Source organism: Lepidochelys kempii, chromosome 11 (assembly GCF_965140265.1).
Source record: "Lepidochelys kempii isolate rLepKem1 chromosome 11, rLepKem1.hap2, whole genome shotgun sequence".
NCBI classification, from domain to species: Eukaryota; Metazoa; Chordata; order Testudines; family Cheloniidae; genus Lepidochelys; species Lepidochelys kempii.
In genome coordinates this window covers 47,663,612-47,680,700 of record NC_133266.1, presented here as the reverse complement: position 1 = coordinate 47,680,700, position 17,089 = coordinate 47,663,612, and the positions used below count along the sequence as shown (strand labels likewise).

At 37.5% G+C, this 17,089-nt stretch overlaps 1 protein-coding gene across 4 annotated transcripts in view; it reads left to right on the top strand.

Annotated features, from left to right (window-relative positions):
- NCKAP1 (NCK associated protein 1) overlaps nucleotides 1-16,091 on the top strand; it is a 112,607-nt gene extending 96,516 nt beyond the window's left edge. For all 4 annotated transcript variants that reach the window (XM_073306096.1, XM_073306095.1, XM_073306094.1 and 1 more), the window contains 5 exons: nucleotides 5,260-5,353; nucleotides 6,985-7,101; nucleotides 10,580-10,689; nucleotides 14,483-14,572; nucleotides 15,152-16,091. In XM_073306096.1, the coding sequence (XP_073162197.1) occupies nucleotides 5,260-5,353; nucleotides 6,985-7,101; nucleotides 10,580-10,689; nucleotides 14,483-14,572; nucleotides 15,152-15,268 (528 nt within the window). In that variant the 3' untranslated portion in view covers nucleotides 15,269-16,091. The remainder of the gene's footprint in view (nucleotides 1-5,259; nucleotides 5,354-6,984; nucleotides 7,102-10,579; nucleotides 10,690-14,482; nucleotides 14,573-15,151) is intronic.
- Nucleotides 16,092-17,089: the final 998 nt, after the last annotated feature.

Here is a 17,089-nt window from a genome sequence, read left to right as displayed (position 1 = left end):
TTATTCCACAGGAGGTTATGGCTTCATACTGCGAACCATCAAGCTCTGTTGGGGCGCTACAATTTTACCCTGTGGGATACATTTGTGATGTTTTAAGGGCAAGCTCCCAGATTATATTAAACAATAATTTCAGGCTGTAGTGGAAGAGAGTTGTTTCTAGAACAGCTGTGCAGGCTGGACTCTGTGGCTCGCTACATAGCCTGACCATCACTGTGTAACAGTCTTCATGGTTGCAATCCTCTGGTCTCTCCTCAGACTATTTCCGTAGGTTCAGTATCCTGTTCCCCCATGACTATCTTGATTCTAGTCTTAGCAAAGTTGATGACTCCTCCGCCTTTGAGCCTCTAGTGACCTTCTCCCCATTGCTCTAGGAGGTGGCATTTTTGATGGCTGTTTCGTTAGCCAGGAGATTGGGGGAACTGAGGGCATTAATATCAGATCCTCCATATACAGTTTTCCACACAAAGTTTACCTTCATCCTCACCCAAAGTTTCTTACTAAGGTGGCTTCCAGTTTTCATATTAACCAAGAGATCATCTTACTAGCCTTTTTCTCCAAAACTTGGTCATAAAGGTGAGGAGAGGCTCCATGCTCTAGAGGTTAGAAGAACTCCATCTTTTTATCTGAACCAGACTAAACATTTTAGGTCTTCGACACAGCTGTTCATCACGTTTGTGGACAGAATGAAAGGCTGCCAAGTATCCTGAGTCAAAGGAGCTCATCTTGGATATCCAGTTGAATTTGGTTATGTTACCAGTTGACTAATGTGATGCTTCCAGATACTGTTGGGTCATTCAACTAGGTCCAAAGCAGCTTCTCCAGCCTTTCTGGCCCACGCCCCATATTAGACATTTGCAAAGTGGCAACCTGGTCGTCATGTCATATGTTTGCCTCTCACTACTCAATCTCCCTCCAGTCTAAAGACGATGCCAGATTTGGACGACTGATCTTCCGATCCGTATTCAGATAGACTCCAAGCCCACCTCCAGTTTGGATTGCTTGTGAATCACCTACAGTGGCATGAACGTGCAATCACTTAAAGAATAAGAAACGCTTACTAACCTTTCCGTAACTTTTGTTCTTAGAGATGTGGTGCACATATCCATTCCATGACCTGCCCTCTGTCCCCTCTCTGTCAGTCTTTCCGGTGGGAAGGAACTGAGGAGGATCAGGGGCAGCTCCGCTCTATGCCTGTGCACAGTGTGAGGCAGCAGAGGGCACTCCTGCCGCCCCAACAAATACTGCTAAGTATAAAACTCGGAAACTATGCATTGGAGCTCACATACACCTTTGCAACACATCCTGAAGAACAACAGTTATGGAAAGGTTAGTAACTGTTTCTTCCATTTGACCCTTCAAAAAAGGGTATGTACAACGTATGCCTTTCTTGAATGTAGCAAGGGGAAATCATAGAAATGGAGGACTGGAAAGAACTCTAGAAGTCAAGTCCCAGCCTCCTCTGCTGAGGCAGGACCTCGTAAAACTAGACTGTCCCTGACAGGTGTTGGTCTGACCTGCTTTTAAAAATCTCCATTTATGGCAGAGGTGCCCAAATTGTGAGGTGTGCCCCCTAAAGGGGGTGCGGAAGACCATTTGCGGGGTTGGGAGGGGGCACTGCTGGGTCCTGGGCCAGCCCCCATGGAGGGTGGGGAGGGAGCACCACCCAGCTCCGTTCCTGGCCCTGCCCCGGATGCCAGCCCTGACCCCAGTTGTGGCCCAAGCCTCGGCTGCCTTACCTCGTCCATGTCCCTCCTTCAACCCTGGAGCTGTGTCCCTGGCTGGGTGGGGGTGCGGACAGATATGGGATGGGGGCGTGATCCTGAAAAGTTTGGGGACCACTGAGTTATGGGGATTCCATAGTCTGCCTTGGAAGCCTATTCCAGAGCTTAACTATCCTTTATAATTAGCAAGTTTTTCCTACTATCTAACATAAATCTCCCTTGCTGCAGATTAAGCCCATTTCTTCTTGTCCTACCTTCAGTGGACATGGAGAACAATTGATTGCCATTCTCTTTATGACAACCCTTAACATACTTGAAGACTCTTATCAGATTTCCTGTCAGTCGTCTTTTCTCAATATTAAACATGTTCAGTTGTAACCTTTCCTCATAGGTCAGTTTTTCTAAACCTGCTCTCCTCCAGGCTCTGTCAAGTTTGTCCACATCTTTCCTAAAGCGTGGCACCCAGAGTTGGACGCAGTACTTCAGCTGAGGCCTCACCAGTGCCAAGTAGAGCAGGACAGTTGCCTCCTGTGTCTTACATATGCCCTAGAATATTAGCCTTTTTTTTAAACTGTCTCATACTGTTGACTCATTCAATTTGTGATAACCCCCAGATCCTTTTCAGCAGTTACCACTAACCAGTTACTTCACATTGTGTGGTTGTGCACTTGATTTTTTCCTTAAGTGAAGTATTTTGCACTTACTTTTATTGACTTTCATCTTGCTAATTTAAGACCGGTTATCCAGTTTGTCAAAATTGTTTTGAATTCTAATTCTGCTCTCCAAAAGCTTGCAACTCCTCCCAGCTTGGGGTCATCTGCCCATTTTAGAAACATACTCTCCATGCCATTACCCAAGTCATTAATGAAAATGTAATTGAACAATGCTGGACCCAGGACCAACACCTGTGGAACTCCACTAGACGTGCCATCCTGGTTTGAAAGTAGATCATTGATAACTACTCTGAGTTTGGTCTTTCCACCAGTTGTGCACCCACCTTATAGCGATTTCATCTAGACTGCATTTCGCTAGTTTACTTAGGGAGTATCATGTGGGACTGTATCAAAAGCCTCACTAAAAATCAAATGTTATCGGCCCCCTTCCATCCAATCTGTTAGGCCAGTAACCCTGTCAAAAAAGGAAATTAGGTTGGTTTGGCAAGATTTGTTTTTGAGAAATCAAAGTTTGCTATTCCTTATTAACCCTATTATCCTCTAGGTGTTTATAAATGATGTACTCTGTTAACTGAATGTTCAGCCATAGACATTTCATCATTAGAAGAATAAACTGGGTGTGGTTTTCTCACACATGTCATTCCTATATGAATATGAGAAAAGGAAAGTATGATTTATAGGAGTTCGCTGTAGCAGGAAACTTCACTGCAGAACCCTGTGTCTGTTAGCTGAAGAAGCACAAAGTATTGTTTATCTAACCAAACTAGTATCAATTAAGGGTAAAGATAAACACTTGTGGTCAGTGAGAAGAAGCTTTACAGCTTAAGTGTGTTTAAGATTTAAGGAGCACTGTAAAAGGTGGCCACTTTATAGGGTAACTTTGCCAAATCTGTGTACTTTATTAATACATCTGCTTGTAATGAAAGGTATTTGTGCCACTTTATCGCCTTCCTTCAAACTGTACAAATCCAGTAAACCATAAGTAAATCCTGTGATGTCAAACCTTACAGCACCAGATTTTTTTTTAAAAAGGTGGCTTACAGCAGAAATGTCAAAAGGTATGTATACCAATAAACAACAACAAAAAGGAAGGCAAGGAAAAAATAACATGGTTTTATGGCAAGGTTCAAAAGGTTATTCAAACCAGAGGTAGGTCTCAGAAAATGGAGATCCAGCCCTCCTCGTGAAGCCAATAAAAGGAGCATAAACTACTTATGGCAAGTAATATGTAAGGTTAAAAATGAGGAAGGCTAGAAGATAATTAGAAGAGCAAATACTGAATGACACAAAAACAATATGAAATGCATTAAACAGATATTAAAAGCAGGAAGCTCCTGAGAAAAATGTTTGGCCTACTCAACCACCAGCGTAGACGGGCAATTAAAAAGATAAGGGACATTGCAATGAAGCTAAATGATTTCTTTGTATCAACCTTCACAACAGAGCATGTTAGGAAGATGCTTTCTCGTTTTAGGAAATAAAGATGAGGTGTACTTCCAGACGTTGAAATATCAAAAGAGGTGGTGCTGGAACAGGTAGATAAATGAGAGGGGAACAAACTAATAAGAGCAGGATTGTTTACTTGCAGAAGTTCTGAAAGTACCTGAAAATGAAGTGGTTGAGCTTCTAAGAAAAATATGCAATCTCTCCTGGGAGACTGGATACTTTCACACTGGATCAGACCAGAAGCCCATCTGGTCCAGTGGCCTCTATAACTAGTACCAGATGCTTCAGAGCAGGGTGCCAGGAACTCTGTAGTGGGCATTTATGGAGTAGCCAGCCCAAAGGGGGAGTTTCTTCCCACATTGGCTATTGTTTGGCTTAAGCCAGAAGAATGAAAATGTGTCTTTCTGAGGAAAAAAATACTTTAAAAAAAAATAAAAGTTTAATTGTGAATAGTCTCATTCAGCATATAAAAATCTAATTCTTTTTTTAATCTTGTTAGGTTCTTGGCCTCCATGATTAAAAATTAGCTATTGTACAAGAGTTGTGAAGGGTAATAAATATATTTTTAAAGGGGTTTTAAAGAATGAGAGAGAGAATGAACAGGAAAAAAGGCAAATGTTTCAGAATATGATGTAAAAGAGTATGGAACCTGGGTGTTTACCTTTCAATCTGTCCCACAGGGGTGTTCAACAAAAACAAAGTTGTGAATCACTAATTTAAATATAAAATATATAGGATGTACAGCATTCTAAGACTAAGATTTTTCAAAAGTAACTATTGAATTTTGGGTTCCTAACTTGAGACACCTTATGTGGACCTAATTTTTCAGAAAGTTCTGAATACTCATTCTCTGAAAATAAGGACCCTTATAAGATGTCGTAGGTTGGGTACCCAAAATCCCTTGTCACTTTGAAAATGTTCACCTAATTTAGCATTATTATAGGACCATTAACTTTTTTCCTCACTCTTGTGCATTTAATTGGTAACACTGCATCAACATATGGTCTTAATTGGCTGTGTTTTTGTTAAAATACTTTTAAAACATTGTTTGACACGTCTGATCTGATTGCTTACATCTTTGTTAGCTTTACTTTCTGCATCTTTCCTTTCAGTTAGAAGAGCTAACTGGATGCTAAGATGTTTGTGCTGGAGGCAGTTGAGGAAAGTTACAAAAACCTTGTTTGCCTTGACAGCAAGAAATGATAACCTCCTAGCAAACCAAGTGCTGAACCAGCTGTTCATTGTAGGTTAGACATAATACAAATCCAAAGGTTCTTTATCATATTTCAGAGACTGAAATCCCTAGTGTTCTCAAACTCTGCAGTTTAAACATTTCAGTACAGCTGTGTTCAGAAATGAGATTTTTAGAGAACATTTGGTGTTTTTCACCTTGTAATAATTACTGTTCTGTGTCTCAGGTGGCAATGAATGTATATGAGCTGTCATCTGCTGCTGGATTGCCATGTGAGATTGATCCTGCCTTGGTTGTAGCACTCTCTTCCCAAAAATCAGGTAACAAGTCATATAATCTTTCAAAAGTATATTTAGCAATGCACTCTGACTCTTTTTGATGTTAAAAAAATCCAGAAACACGTGCAGATATTTGCAGTAGTAAGCAAAGAGCTGTTGGTGGATTACTGGCTCTTCTGTATTGCCTCAGATGAGCCACGTATATTGCCAGGTGAATTTTCATTTGGAACTTAAGCATTTGCTATGCATGCTGCATAAAATGCACTGATATGTAGCCTGGAGTTTTGTGAGCCAGCTGCATTGGGGAAACTGCTCTAGAAATGGATAATAGGTGAAAGGTGGGTGAATGTAATGCCTTTGGGAAAAACTGGATTCATTTAAGGAGAGGAAGATACTGGGTTGTGTGTTGAGGATAACAGAAGGCAAATAGTCTATTTTCTGATGCACAGTAACTATTAAATCCTTTCCTCTCTACTATGAATGTTTAAAAATGTCAGATTTTAAGAAGCAGTTAACAAACCAATATTATGAAATATATGAAGGTTGTGTTTTATGCAAAACATTAACATGAAAGCAGACAAAGGAAAGCATTTTAAATTATGCCTGTGAAAGCATCCAAGACAAGTTGCCATAGAATCTGAAATTGTTACATTTGTTTTAAAGGGCCATTGCAAATCCTTCCAGTTTTCCCATTTTTTTGACTCACAATAAATATCCTTTTAGAGGCATAAAAATAAATGAAATTCTTAAAGCTGTTCGGCAGATATTCATTTTGTTCCCTATGTTTCTTATTAAACACTTTGATTATTCCCTTCAAAAGAAAAAGTAGATGACTGTGGTAACACAAATCTATGAATACATCTTATTTGCTTTGTTCTTGCTATTGGCTGGATGTCTATAGAGCATGGACCGTTAGAGATCATACCGAAAGTTACTTTTTTCCATTTTCTTAGTAGGGGTAGCTTTGAGGTGGGCAAAAATACGTTTAAGTTCCTGAAGACATTTATCACTATTATTTTAATATTAAATCACATATTGGGTTCAAACAGCCTGAATGGCTTTTTAAAATGTCATTAGTAAATATTATTTAAAGTTTGTGTGATTCCGATCTCTCTTCCCTTGGTAGTTTTAGTACAACCTACCCCAGTAACTATGAAGGAGTTAAATTGTGTGAACAGGACATAGCATTTTATTTTAGCTCATTCCTTTTGGTGTTGGGGTCTTGTATTTTAATTCCCATCTGTTTCTGCAGTTGGATGGAGTGACTTACTATCATCAGGTTTCAGAGTAGCAGCCGTGTTAGTCTGTATTCGCAAAAAGAAAAGGAGTACTTGTGGCATCTTAGAGACTAACAATGCATCGAGTGCATCCAGTGAAGTGAGCTGTAGCTTATGCTCAAATAAATTGGTTAGTCTCTGAGGTGCCACAGGTCCTCCTTTTTCTTTTTACTATCATCACTTAGTCAATACATGCTGGCCTTTAATAGTGTGCTAGATACTGCAATTCACTACTTGACTTTTTTAACTTTATAGTCTCATTAAAGGTGGTGGCAATAATATTTCAGAAAATGTGACATGAATTACGACAGACCAAAAAGGCAACTTTCTGCTCCGTTGTCATGGGATAAATCTCAGAGTAGCTTTTAAATTGAAGAATTTTCTTCTTATTTTCAGAAAATATTAGTCCAGAAGAAGAATATAAAATTGCCTGCCTTCTCATGGTCTTTGTGGCAGTGTCCTTGCCAACTTTGGCCAGTAACGTGATGTCTCAATATAGCCCTGCCATTGAAGGTATTATTTATTTGGTGGTGGTACATTTTTGGTCTGAATATGTTCTTGTTGAAATACCTTGATTATTAATCTTTTAAGCGTTTTTTTCTCAAATGCTTGCTCTTTGGAATAGCAAAATGTATTTATTTTATTATCATATGCTTTATGGTGGATGGCTCTAACAGTCAGGTTGAACTGAATCTAAATCACAACAGAAACATGATTAGAAATTTTTAAAATCATTTACCTTAATCTTGTTTTGAAACATGATGTATTAAAAATGAATATAATCCACTTGAAATTTTGAAGACTAGATGCAGTTCTAAAATATGCACTTTAGGAGTTAACGTTTAACTCGCACACAAAGCAGATGACCTAAAACATATTTTCCATTTTGATTAGTCTAAGAATTTATATTGATTAGCATATGTGTTGTTTTAGTAACTGTTAATTTATTACTGCTACATTGGATTTGTGCCTATTCATATGCCTTAATGGTTTAATATCTCAGCTACTAAAAAAAAAATTTTTTTTTTTAAATCTAGAAGGAATGAATTGTAAGTAGAATCATCGTCTAAGGAATTTTTGCTACTTTCCTTTCTTATTAAAAGATAAAGATCTTTGCCTCAAGGAAATTCTTTGTTTGTAATCCACAAAAAAAATGTTTAACTCTTTCAAACTAAGTTTAATAGAAAAAATTGTCAAAACTGCTCCAAAACACACACAAATCACTTTTCAATAGGAATATGTGGAGTCTGTGTCCATTCACTTGACCCACTAAGTTTTCTTTCTTTGTCTTTACCAGAATCTGCTCTATATCCTGCACAGGACAAAGCTTAATTAACATAGGACATCTAGCTTGTCAATCATTTCCTTCCCCAGCTTTCCCAGAATTAGTAGAAGCAGCAGGAGAAAGCCCCAAATTTCTAAAGCTTTGAATTTCAAATTAAAGAAAATATATTATGTAATAATTTAGATGCACAAGATCCCATGTTTCAGATCTTTGTGGGCATAGCTGGTCACTTGTGCAGTACAACGATTAAGTGTGCAGACTAAGATTGCAATTGCCTTGTATTACTGTGTGTACACACATTTTTGTAGAAATTTATATTTCAAGATTCTGTTTAATTCAACAATGTTAACTTCCTTGATAGGGACATATTTTCTTTCATCGTCAAGGTGTATAGGTATGTACACTGTAACTTTTAGATAGTAAGCCTAGAGTAATAGTCTGAGCTCTGCACATAAATCCATCTTTTCTGGGATTATCTGTAATGAACAGAAATTAAGTGTAGCCTAATGACAAACTTAAATGTGAACATTTTATTTAGATGAATAGGGGGAACGATTCATAGCCTGAAGCAATAGCTCTGAGGGTTATCTGCAGATTTGGAAAGACAAAAGTGCATTGCTTTCCATTTTGGGAGGCTTTTTTCAAAACCACTAAGGGCTAGAAACTTTCCCCAGATTAAATGTTCAGAGCACAGGCAGGAGGGAGGACCAGAAAATCTCCTAAAAGAGAAGAGACAGATCAAGAACCAAAGAAGGGAACTGAGTCATGGTGACAGGCCTGTCTGTCTTAGCTGCAGTCTCTGTAAGTGGAGTGGCTTGTATGTAGTTTTGATCACTTCTCCAAGATGAACAGGACTTGTGTACATTTTGATAAATAAATTGCACTAGAAAATACCCTCTATCACCAATTTTTCTTCCAGTGGCAGTCTGACTCCTCCATTTTGTAGCTCTGACAAGGAGTCAGGTGAAGCTGATGGCCCGAAGAGGAACCCTTTAAAGTGGGGAAAGCTAGAAGTGCATGAACTTTCCCAGACCCTTTAAGTGATCCTACCCAGCGCACAAAAAAGTCTATATCGGGACTTGCCACTGACTGTACAAGAGCAGAAGGATAAATGCATCGAATTTGCTATAGGCTCAGGTGGATGCCTCAGTCTCGAGGCTGAACAAAAAAGAGTTATTTTTGTCAGGGGGACAAATCTCCTTTACCTGGTGGACAAGCAGTCCTTGAAGAGAGGGACTCTGCCTCCATGGCCTGCCTTGGATATAAGGGCTTCCTTTTCTTGGGTGACTACGTCTGAGTTAGTCAAAGCTAAAAGCAGGACACAATGCTTTTTAGATGGCTTTTGTCCCTTCTTTTATCACTTTTTCCCCTTCTGTGTTCTACAATCCGGAAGTGTAGCATCTGGCTTTGGATGTAAGCTATATATTCAATCTCATTCGTGCTGTGCTCCTTTTAGTGTCATTAAACTCTGGCAAGATCCTGGATATGGCCATCTAAAAAGTTGAACTAGCTTCAGTTCCCAAGCCAAGGAAAAGAGAGGGAAAATGTTATCTCAAAAGTACAGACTTCAAGATATTCTGGCCATATCTGAGTGCCTGCCATTTGTTTATCCAAGACCAAGGGCTCCTTCTATGTCTCCTGGCAGAGAGTCAGACCCCAAGTAACCTTCATATTTGCTCCTGCTAACAGAAGACTGAGATCTTGACAGTTAGCCAAATCTCAAGCTAATTGCCAGAGATTAGTTTTCCCTTAAAACTTGGTCCAGTCACCCGCTGACAGATGAGCAGAGATCATTCATGCCAGTTTCACAGTCAGATTCTCCTTCCCTGTCTACCATACAGCCTCTTCACTTATTTCACTCAAGTCAGAGAAGAGGCAATCTCTCTTGGGTATGACATGCAAACTGTTCACTCCAAAAGCTGTTACTAGTGTTCACCTATCAGAGAATTACTGACAAAGTTTTAGAGGACAGTCTGTTTTACACCCTATCCTGGACCGGTCTCCTCTCCAGATGTGTGTAAAATCCAGATTTAGAATGGAGGTCCTTCCCCTGCTTTATTCAAGAGATCTCTTTTGCCCCACAACCACCACATGGAAAATGAATAAATCCTGTGCTCATTGAACCTGAAAGACACCTGTGTGTACATGTCCATATACCCAGCTAATTACAAAATCTTTCATTTTTACAGAATTGAAAGTATTTTTCCAAAACATAGCTGTTCCCTTCATTCCAAGAGTCTCTGGGATCTTTCCCAATCATAGCCCTTAGGAGGGAGGGGATTTGAATTTTTGATTATGTATATGATCTCCTGTTCAATCCATATAATATTTTAAACACCTGAAATCATCTCACCTTGTGATTTTTAATGACCCTTGCAATGGCTGCATAAGACGGGCCTCTGTTGTGATAAACCTCTGTTATTTTTAGTATGTTACATGCGACTTACCTGCAATATGGGAGTAAAATATAATAGTGCATTTCATTGTATTAATTCTAAACATGTTTCCTTTGTAAGCTTTTTACTGAATGTGGCCCGGAGATCCAAAGCACTCACCACAATTGCTAGCACATTTCAAGTTAGTTCACTGCAAAACCTTGACCCTGTTGCAGTTACGAATTATGTTCCTGTCAGCTAAAACATTCAAAGAATCATTTGGTTTTGAGAAGTGTTGCTGAAATAATAACATGTCTGTGTTTTTGTTTAGGGCACTGCAACAACATACATTGCCTGGCAAAAGCTATCAACCAGATTGCTGCAGCCCTATTTACCATCCACAAGGGAAGCATTGAAGACCGTCTTAAAGAATTTTTGGCTGTATGTACAATTTGATAACCAGGGTTGACTGCTACAAAAATCAGCCTAAAAAACCAAAGCAAAACCCTAAACCTCTGTTGCAACTCAGACTTAGCTTTTAGATGTACAGTGGTCACCATTAAAATCCTCAACATTTTGCCTTTGCAAACCGATATTACTGTGGTATTCCCCATGCATAGTATAGAGTGCTACATTAATCTTCGTTGCCATAACATTTATAAAGATTTTAATAGAAATGACTTCAATTGATCTGCAATATCCGTTTGCTTCTGAAATAACAATATATGTGTACTTTGTCTAGTATTGGTAGTTATTTTCCCTTTGGTCTTAAGCTAAAGAGAAAAAGGCTAAATTATCCGCAGTAGTGTTTTCACAGTTTTCATTTTCAATTGGAGAAAATCAGATATGGGGACACAATCAGTTGGTTAATCGTTAGAGCTGGGTGACATTTTTTGGGTGAATGGTTTACTCACCAAAAAATACCATTTCGGTGGATCTGAAACCATTTGCTAATTCAACTCAATAGTTCTGGTTGGAAAAAGGTTTTTCAGAGTCAGCAGAGTGAGTGTGTGCGTGCGCCCTGCCCCCCTTTATTAACTTTAGTCAAGTGCATAGGGCACTGGGATGCAGGTGACCCAGGTTTGAATCTCCACTCTGGAGCAGCGGCTTTAAATCAGATTTCCCGCCTCCCAGGTGAGCATCCTAACCACCAGGCTATAGGTTAATCTTTTTGCCTGATTCAGAGGAGGGATTTGAATCTACATCTCTTACCTCCCAGGTGGGTGCCTTAATAACTAGGCTATAGACTCATCGTCATCACTCTCTTTGGCCAGTGACTATTTAAAAATTTGTACAAAGTGGAGCAGTTTCAACAGGAGAGATTGAGAGCAACCTGCTCTAGAATAGCCTATAGCTTGAGGGAAAGACCTGACTTCAAGTCCCTGCTCTAGAGTGGGGATTCAAACCTGGGAGTTCCACATCCTGGGCAAAGCCTGTAACCTCTGGGCCAAAGGTTATAAAGGTACTCAGACGTATATGGGTGTATGTTTGCTGACCCTGAAATGGACTTTTCCAATTTGCTGACATTTTTAGAACTAAACCTAATTATCTTCCTGACTTTTTCAGTTTGCTGGCCAAACCAAAACATCAGTTATTTGCCCAGCTTTGTTAGTCCATAAGGATTTCTTGAAGATCTATCCTTTTTCTTAAACTTTGTGTCAAGAGTGGATAGTTGTACTTTATTCTTAAGAAATTAATCTCTGATTTAGTGGTCTGCAGATACTTTCAAAATTCAGATTGAAAATGTAATTTTAAGGAACTATTTTACTCTCATTTATATTTAAACTGGTTATAAATTGTCTTAATTTTGATACACAGAATGCAAATGAATAGTACAAAGACTTAGATGTGTATAGATTAAATGTGTGATATTACAAGAGGTGGTTAAACATCGGTCAGTTGATATGCTATTACATGAAAGTTAAACTTGAGCCTGAAACGCATGTAGCATTTTTGTAGTGTGTGTGTATATATACTGTAATTACGTGTGTGTGTGTGTGTATATATATATTAAAAATAGAGTACATGATCTTCTAGATTGTAATGCAAGATCGGAAACAGTTAAGTATAGTGTATGTGAAATCAATGTTTATATCCTTATGAAGCTCCAAGAGATTTTCCACAAGATATATTGTACTTTTAGTTTATTATATGTTAGTCTGTCATAACAAGTAACCTTAGCTGACTTGGTGTATCTCTTGGATTGTACTTTTGACATTGAAGTTCTGTTTGTGCAGTAGCCATTAGGTGGAGTATAGGGCTCTAGACAGCCAAGAAAACTTGTGTAAGAGAATTAGTGGTGCCTTCAGTGTGAACTGGAGATCCAGGTCATATCTGTGATATGTAATGTTTTGGCTTAGTATATCTAGATTAATCTGGAATGACCTGACTCGCCATCATGCTCAAAAATCTGTCTCCAACACTTATCTGCTTTAGGATCAGATCTTTGTAACTTGTCAAATACATAAATCTGTGGTTTATGGTTTTGGGTTTTAGCATACTTCATTGTGTTTTTAAAATAGAAATTTAACTTAAAAATTGGCTCTCAGTACTTCAGGGGTACATACGGTTAAAATAACAGACGGCCAAGTAGATAGTCTGGTCTAAATTTTCAAAAATAGCCAGTGATTTTGAGTGCCTTTGTTTTTGGGTGGCCAACTTTAAGAAATGTGGACAGAAATGACAACCTTACTTGGGCATATTAAACATATTTTTGTGTGAATGTGGGGAGGCGGGAATCTGTCTTTATCTTTAATAGTTAGAGAGGTACAGTAGGCAGTACTTTTTGCAAAATTCTCACTTCTGGTAATGCATTGTTACTTTATGGAAGGAAAAAAAGCATCTTAACCCATTGACCTCATGAGCGGATATTGTCTGCCGCAGCTGCTTGTAGCAAAACATGAAAAATGGTCATGTCAAATTGTATGTGCTTGACAAGCAAAGGAAAACAGTGCAGTTTCATGTGATATAAAAACATTTTTGCTGCAAGAATTTCATTTTTGATCATGTGATCTAGATGGTACATGTGTTTTCTTTGACTGCTCAGACTGTAATTAAAGTACTGTAGTCACTGACTTTACTTTATTCAACTTGGTGTCTTCCAATTTCTTTAAAGAATTTTTTTTTTCACAGTTAGCTTGAGAAGGCCTGGAGCTCAAGAAAATATACTGTGGGAAATAATTATCTTCTGATAAAGGAATGTACTAGATAACCTAATTGCTCCTGCCCATTGAAATTAAATATGGGAATGTTCTAAAAGATTTTTTGAAATGTGAATACTATCACCTTAGATTAAAAATAGACTTATTTTTTTTTCTTTTGGCAAATTATTAAACTCTTTTTTTGTAACGGACAGTGATTCAGTCTTCAGGAATATTTTAAAGTGAAAATTTCCAAATCAGAAATTTAGATTTGTGAGCAGATATTTAGGCATGGGGCTGTTGCTTCATTGGCATGTACTAATCTTGAAAATTCTGCTTCTGGAAGTTGAACAAATTTATTTCTTATTTGTGTATTCTACAGTTCATGACAATAAAGTTAACAGTTCATTTCGGATCAAAATATTTTGTTGAAGTCTGTGACCCTGATCCTGCAAAGACTTAAGCGGGGGCTTTGATTTTTGCTGTATCTGGGCCTTTATCGCAGAAACAAGTAGTTTGGTTTGCCTACACTTTAACCTGCCATTGTCATAAAATAATAATGTATGCATTTCTTTAATTATATGTAGTATTAGAATTTGAGCATTTGATACTTTTTTTTCTCTCTCCACCACATCAGGACCAGGATATGGAATGATAAATTTTAAAAAAATTATTTGTATTGATCATGCAAGAAGAGTAAGTAAACGTGCATACATATTGGAAGGAAAAAATTGGTCAGTGACAAAACTGCTGACTTCATGAAAGCGAGGATTTCACCTGGAAATTCTGTGCAATAATCTTGTTTTTTCTCCCCTCAAATACGCATGTCAAGCACTGCTAATCACATTTGATTTCTACAAAAAAGGCACATGCCTAGCAGAGCAAAACACAATATGCAGAAAGCATGCTTGTAATGTAGTTATGGTACTTCCTTTCCATTATGTATTCTGTTGTACTAATAACTACACTGGTTAGGGAGATTAGTTAAAAGAAACTTAACAAAAGTAGCAAAAATTGATCAACTTAAAGTAGAGCACAAAAATGATATGATATATATTTTAAAATGTTTATCGTTTTTTAATAATTTTTTGTAGCTTGCATCATCTAGTCTACTGAAAATTGGTCAGGAGACGGACAAAACTACTACAAGGAACAGAGAATCTGTTTATTTACTGCTAGACATGGTAAGTTCTCATGCTCATTGTTTATTCCTAACAACAAAGGCCTTTTTGACAGACACCCTTGCTGTTGTAACTCATCAACCAATAGAAATACTTTTTGACATCATGACAATAGAATGACATGAAGAACTGAAGTCCTTTTGATTTTTTTCTCCCGTCCCTCTGCACAATTCTTTTACTATTGAGTATTATCTTTCTCTGTGTTGTCAACAAATGCCAGAAAAAGTTATAGTAGTATTCAAGTAATTTTCACAATTGATTAACGGATACAGCTCTATATTGATGTCACAGTAAATTAGTGCAAATTAAACTGTGAGGATAACCCATGAGACATCTGCTCTGAGCATTTATTTTAGTGTCACAAGCCTGTTTGAAATATTTGCAACTAGCTTTAAAAAGCTTTGTATGTTTGCTTAAACGTTGTACTTGAAAGGACTGTGGGATGAACACGCTGCAGTATTTCCCTTTTCAGCCGAAGAAATATAAATGCTGTTGTGGCGCAGGCTGGTATTAATCAAATGATGTAGATGATTCTCATCATTGAACATTAGAGAATCTTGATACATCTTTGGTGTTTTTCAGATTGTGCAGGAGTCTCCGTTCCTGACCATGGATCTTTTGGAGTCTTGTTTCCCTTATGTCTTGCTGAGAAATGCATACCATGCTGTCTACAAACAAAGTGTCACAGCCTCTACATAAATATCGACTGACTGAAGACTTAGCACGCATCTATGTTGCCTCAGTTTTACCTGTAAACTGTGGAGCTATTTTACTTTATGGCCTGGCCAACAGTTTTGTGGATTATAAACTTTCTTCCATAAGGTTGTATTTCTGATCCGTGGTTTCTTAATATGGTTGTACTACAATATGAGCTTGGTTGATTTTAGGTTGCACACACATGGAAAATACTCCTTTTTTTATTTTTAGAGTATCGGTTATCTTTAAAAGAAAAACACTACTTCTGCTATGTTTTTGATATTTGATCATGCAAAACCATAATTGCTTGTTTATTTCCAAGAAGAAAAATGTATTTAGTGATTATTTTAGATAGTGTTCTAGTTTTCCTCTGTGTGTAAATTATTTCATATAGGGAAAGTTATAATCTGTACCTATTGTTCTTATTGAAAACAAGAATTGGATGTGCATTTCTGTGAAGTAATTACAACATTTCTACTTTCCTTTATGTTTTTGAAACATTCACTAATCTAAGTACTAGGACACTAAATAACATTAAAAATGTTCTAGGACTGCTTATCCTTAGACAGCAATCCTCTCCCGATCTTCTTAAACAGAGGCAAAGTGATGTTGTTTGTATAAAGCAAAGTGGGAAAAAATTTTAGACTAACTTTCATGGTGCCCTGTTGGCATTAACACTACCATTGTACCCTGCTGTATAATAAACGTTCTTACACATTTATCAGGTGTTGATAAAAAAATGTTAGCCCTTAACCACTTTTTATATGTTTTAAATTTTTGAAATTCCAGTGTACCTTCCATAACATACAATAAACACTAGACTGTATTACATGTTGGTGAATTATTTTTAATGTAAAATTACAATTAAAATCTTAATTTATCCTAGCACAACAAGTTTTAACACGGATCTTGTGCATTGCTTTTCCATTCTCAATTGATTAAATATCATCCCTTCACTTGGAAGGATTAAGACTTTTTAATATTCAGCTTTGTGTAGAGCTCTACGGTAGAGTAGATAACCTATAAAAACTTCAGAGGAAGGAATTTTTAAAAACACCTGAAACCTCAGTTGAATGCCACTGACCTTCAACTTTTCATTTTACAAGGTACAACAAGAAAAGTGTATCTCTGGTGCATACCAACACCCGTTGCATCTATAGAGGGAAAGAAAGAGTAAAAATTAAAATAATTGTAGAATTTAAGAGAATGCTGCTAAAACCATGACATCAAACATTACAGAACAAGACAGATATATAATAGATCTGTTTTTGTCAGTCATGCAAATTGGCATGCAGGATAGAGTTGGCTCATTTAGTCTGAAAGCTGACCAGATGGTTTGCTCTTTGATCAGCACCATAAAGATTGTGGTTCTCAACAGCTCTGACTCTGGACATTGTATAGGGCCCCTGTTCTTGGACACAACTTATGTACACACTGGTAACTTTTGCTGTGATCAAAGAGCTGTTGTGTGCTCATGGGTTACAATGGTTTCTTCTGTCTAAAGGAAAACAAGCCAATGGGGTGAAATAGAAATAATGAGGAGGTCGCTCATTACATCCATATTGATTACTTATTCAATCTATTTTTAAAAGTAGGGAAATAAAAATGTTGCTTTTTATATTGCTTATATAGTATCATAATGTTAGATAAGTTAATTGGTTTATGAAGAAGTTAGATGGGAGATCTGATGCAACTTATTGGTTAAATACCCTAGTTTTAAGACATCAAAATTCTGTGTTCTAATATTAATTTAAATAGCTCTTGGTTGAAGTACAGTATATTTGTGGTAAAAGGGCTCCCATCTTTCAATTAACAGGTCCTGGA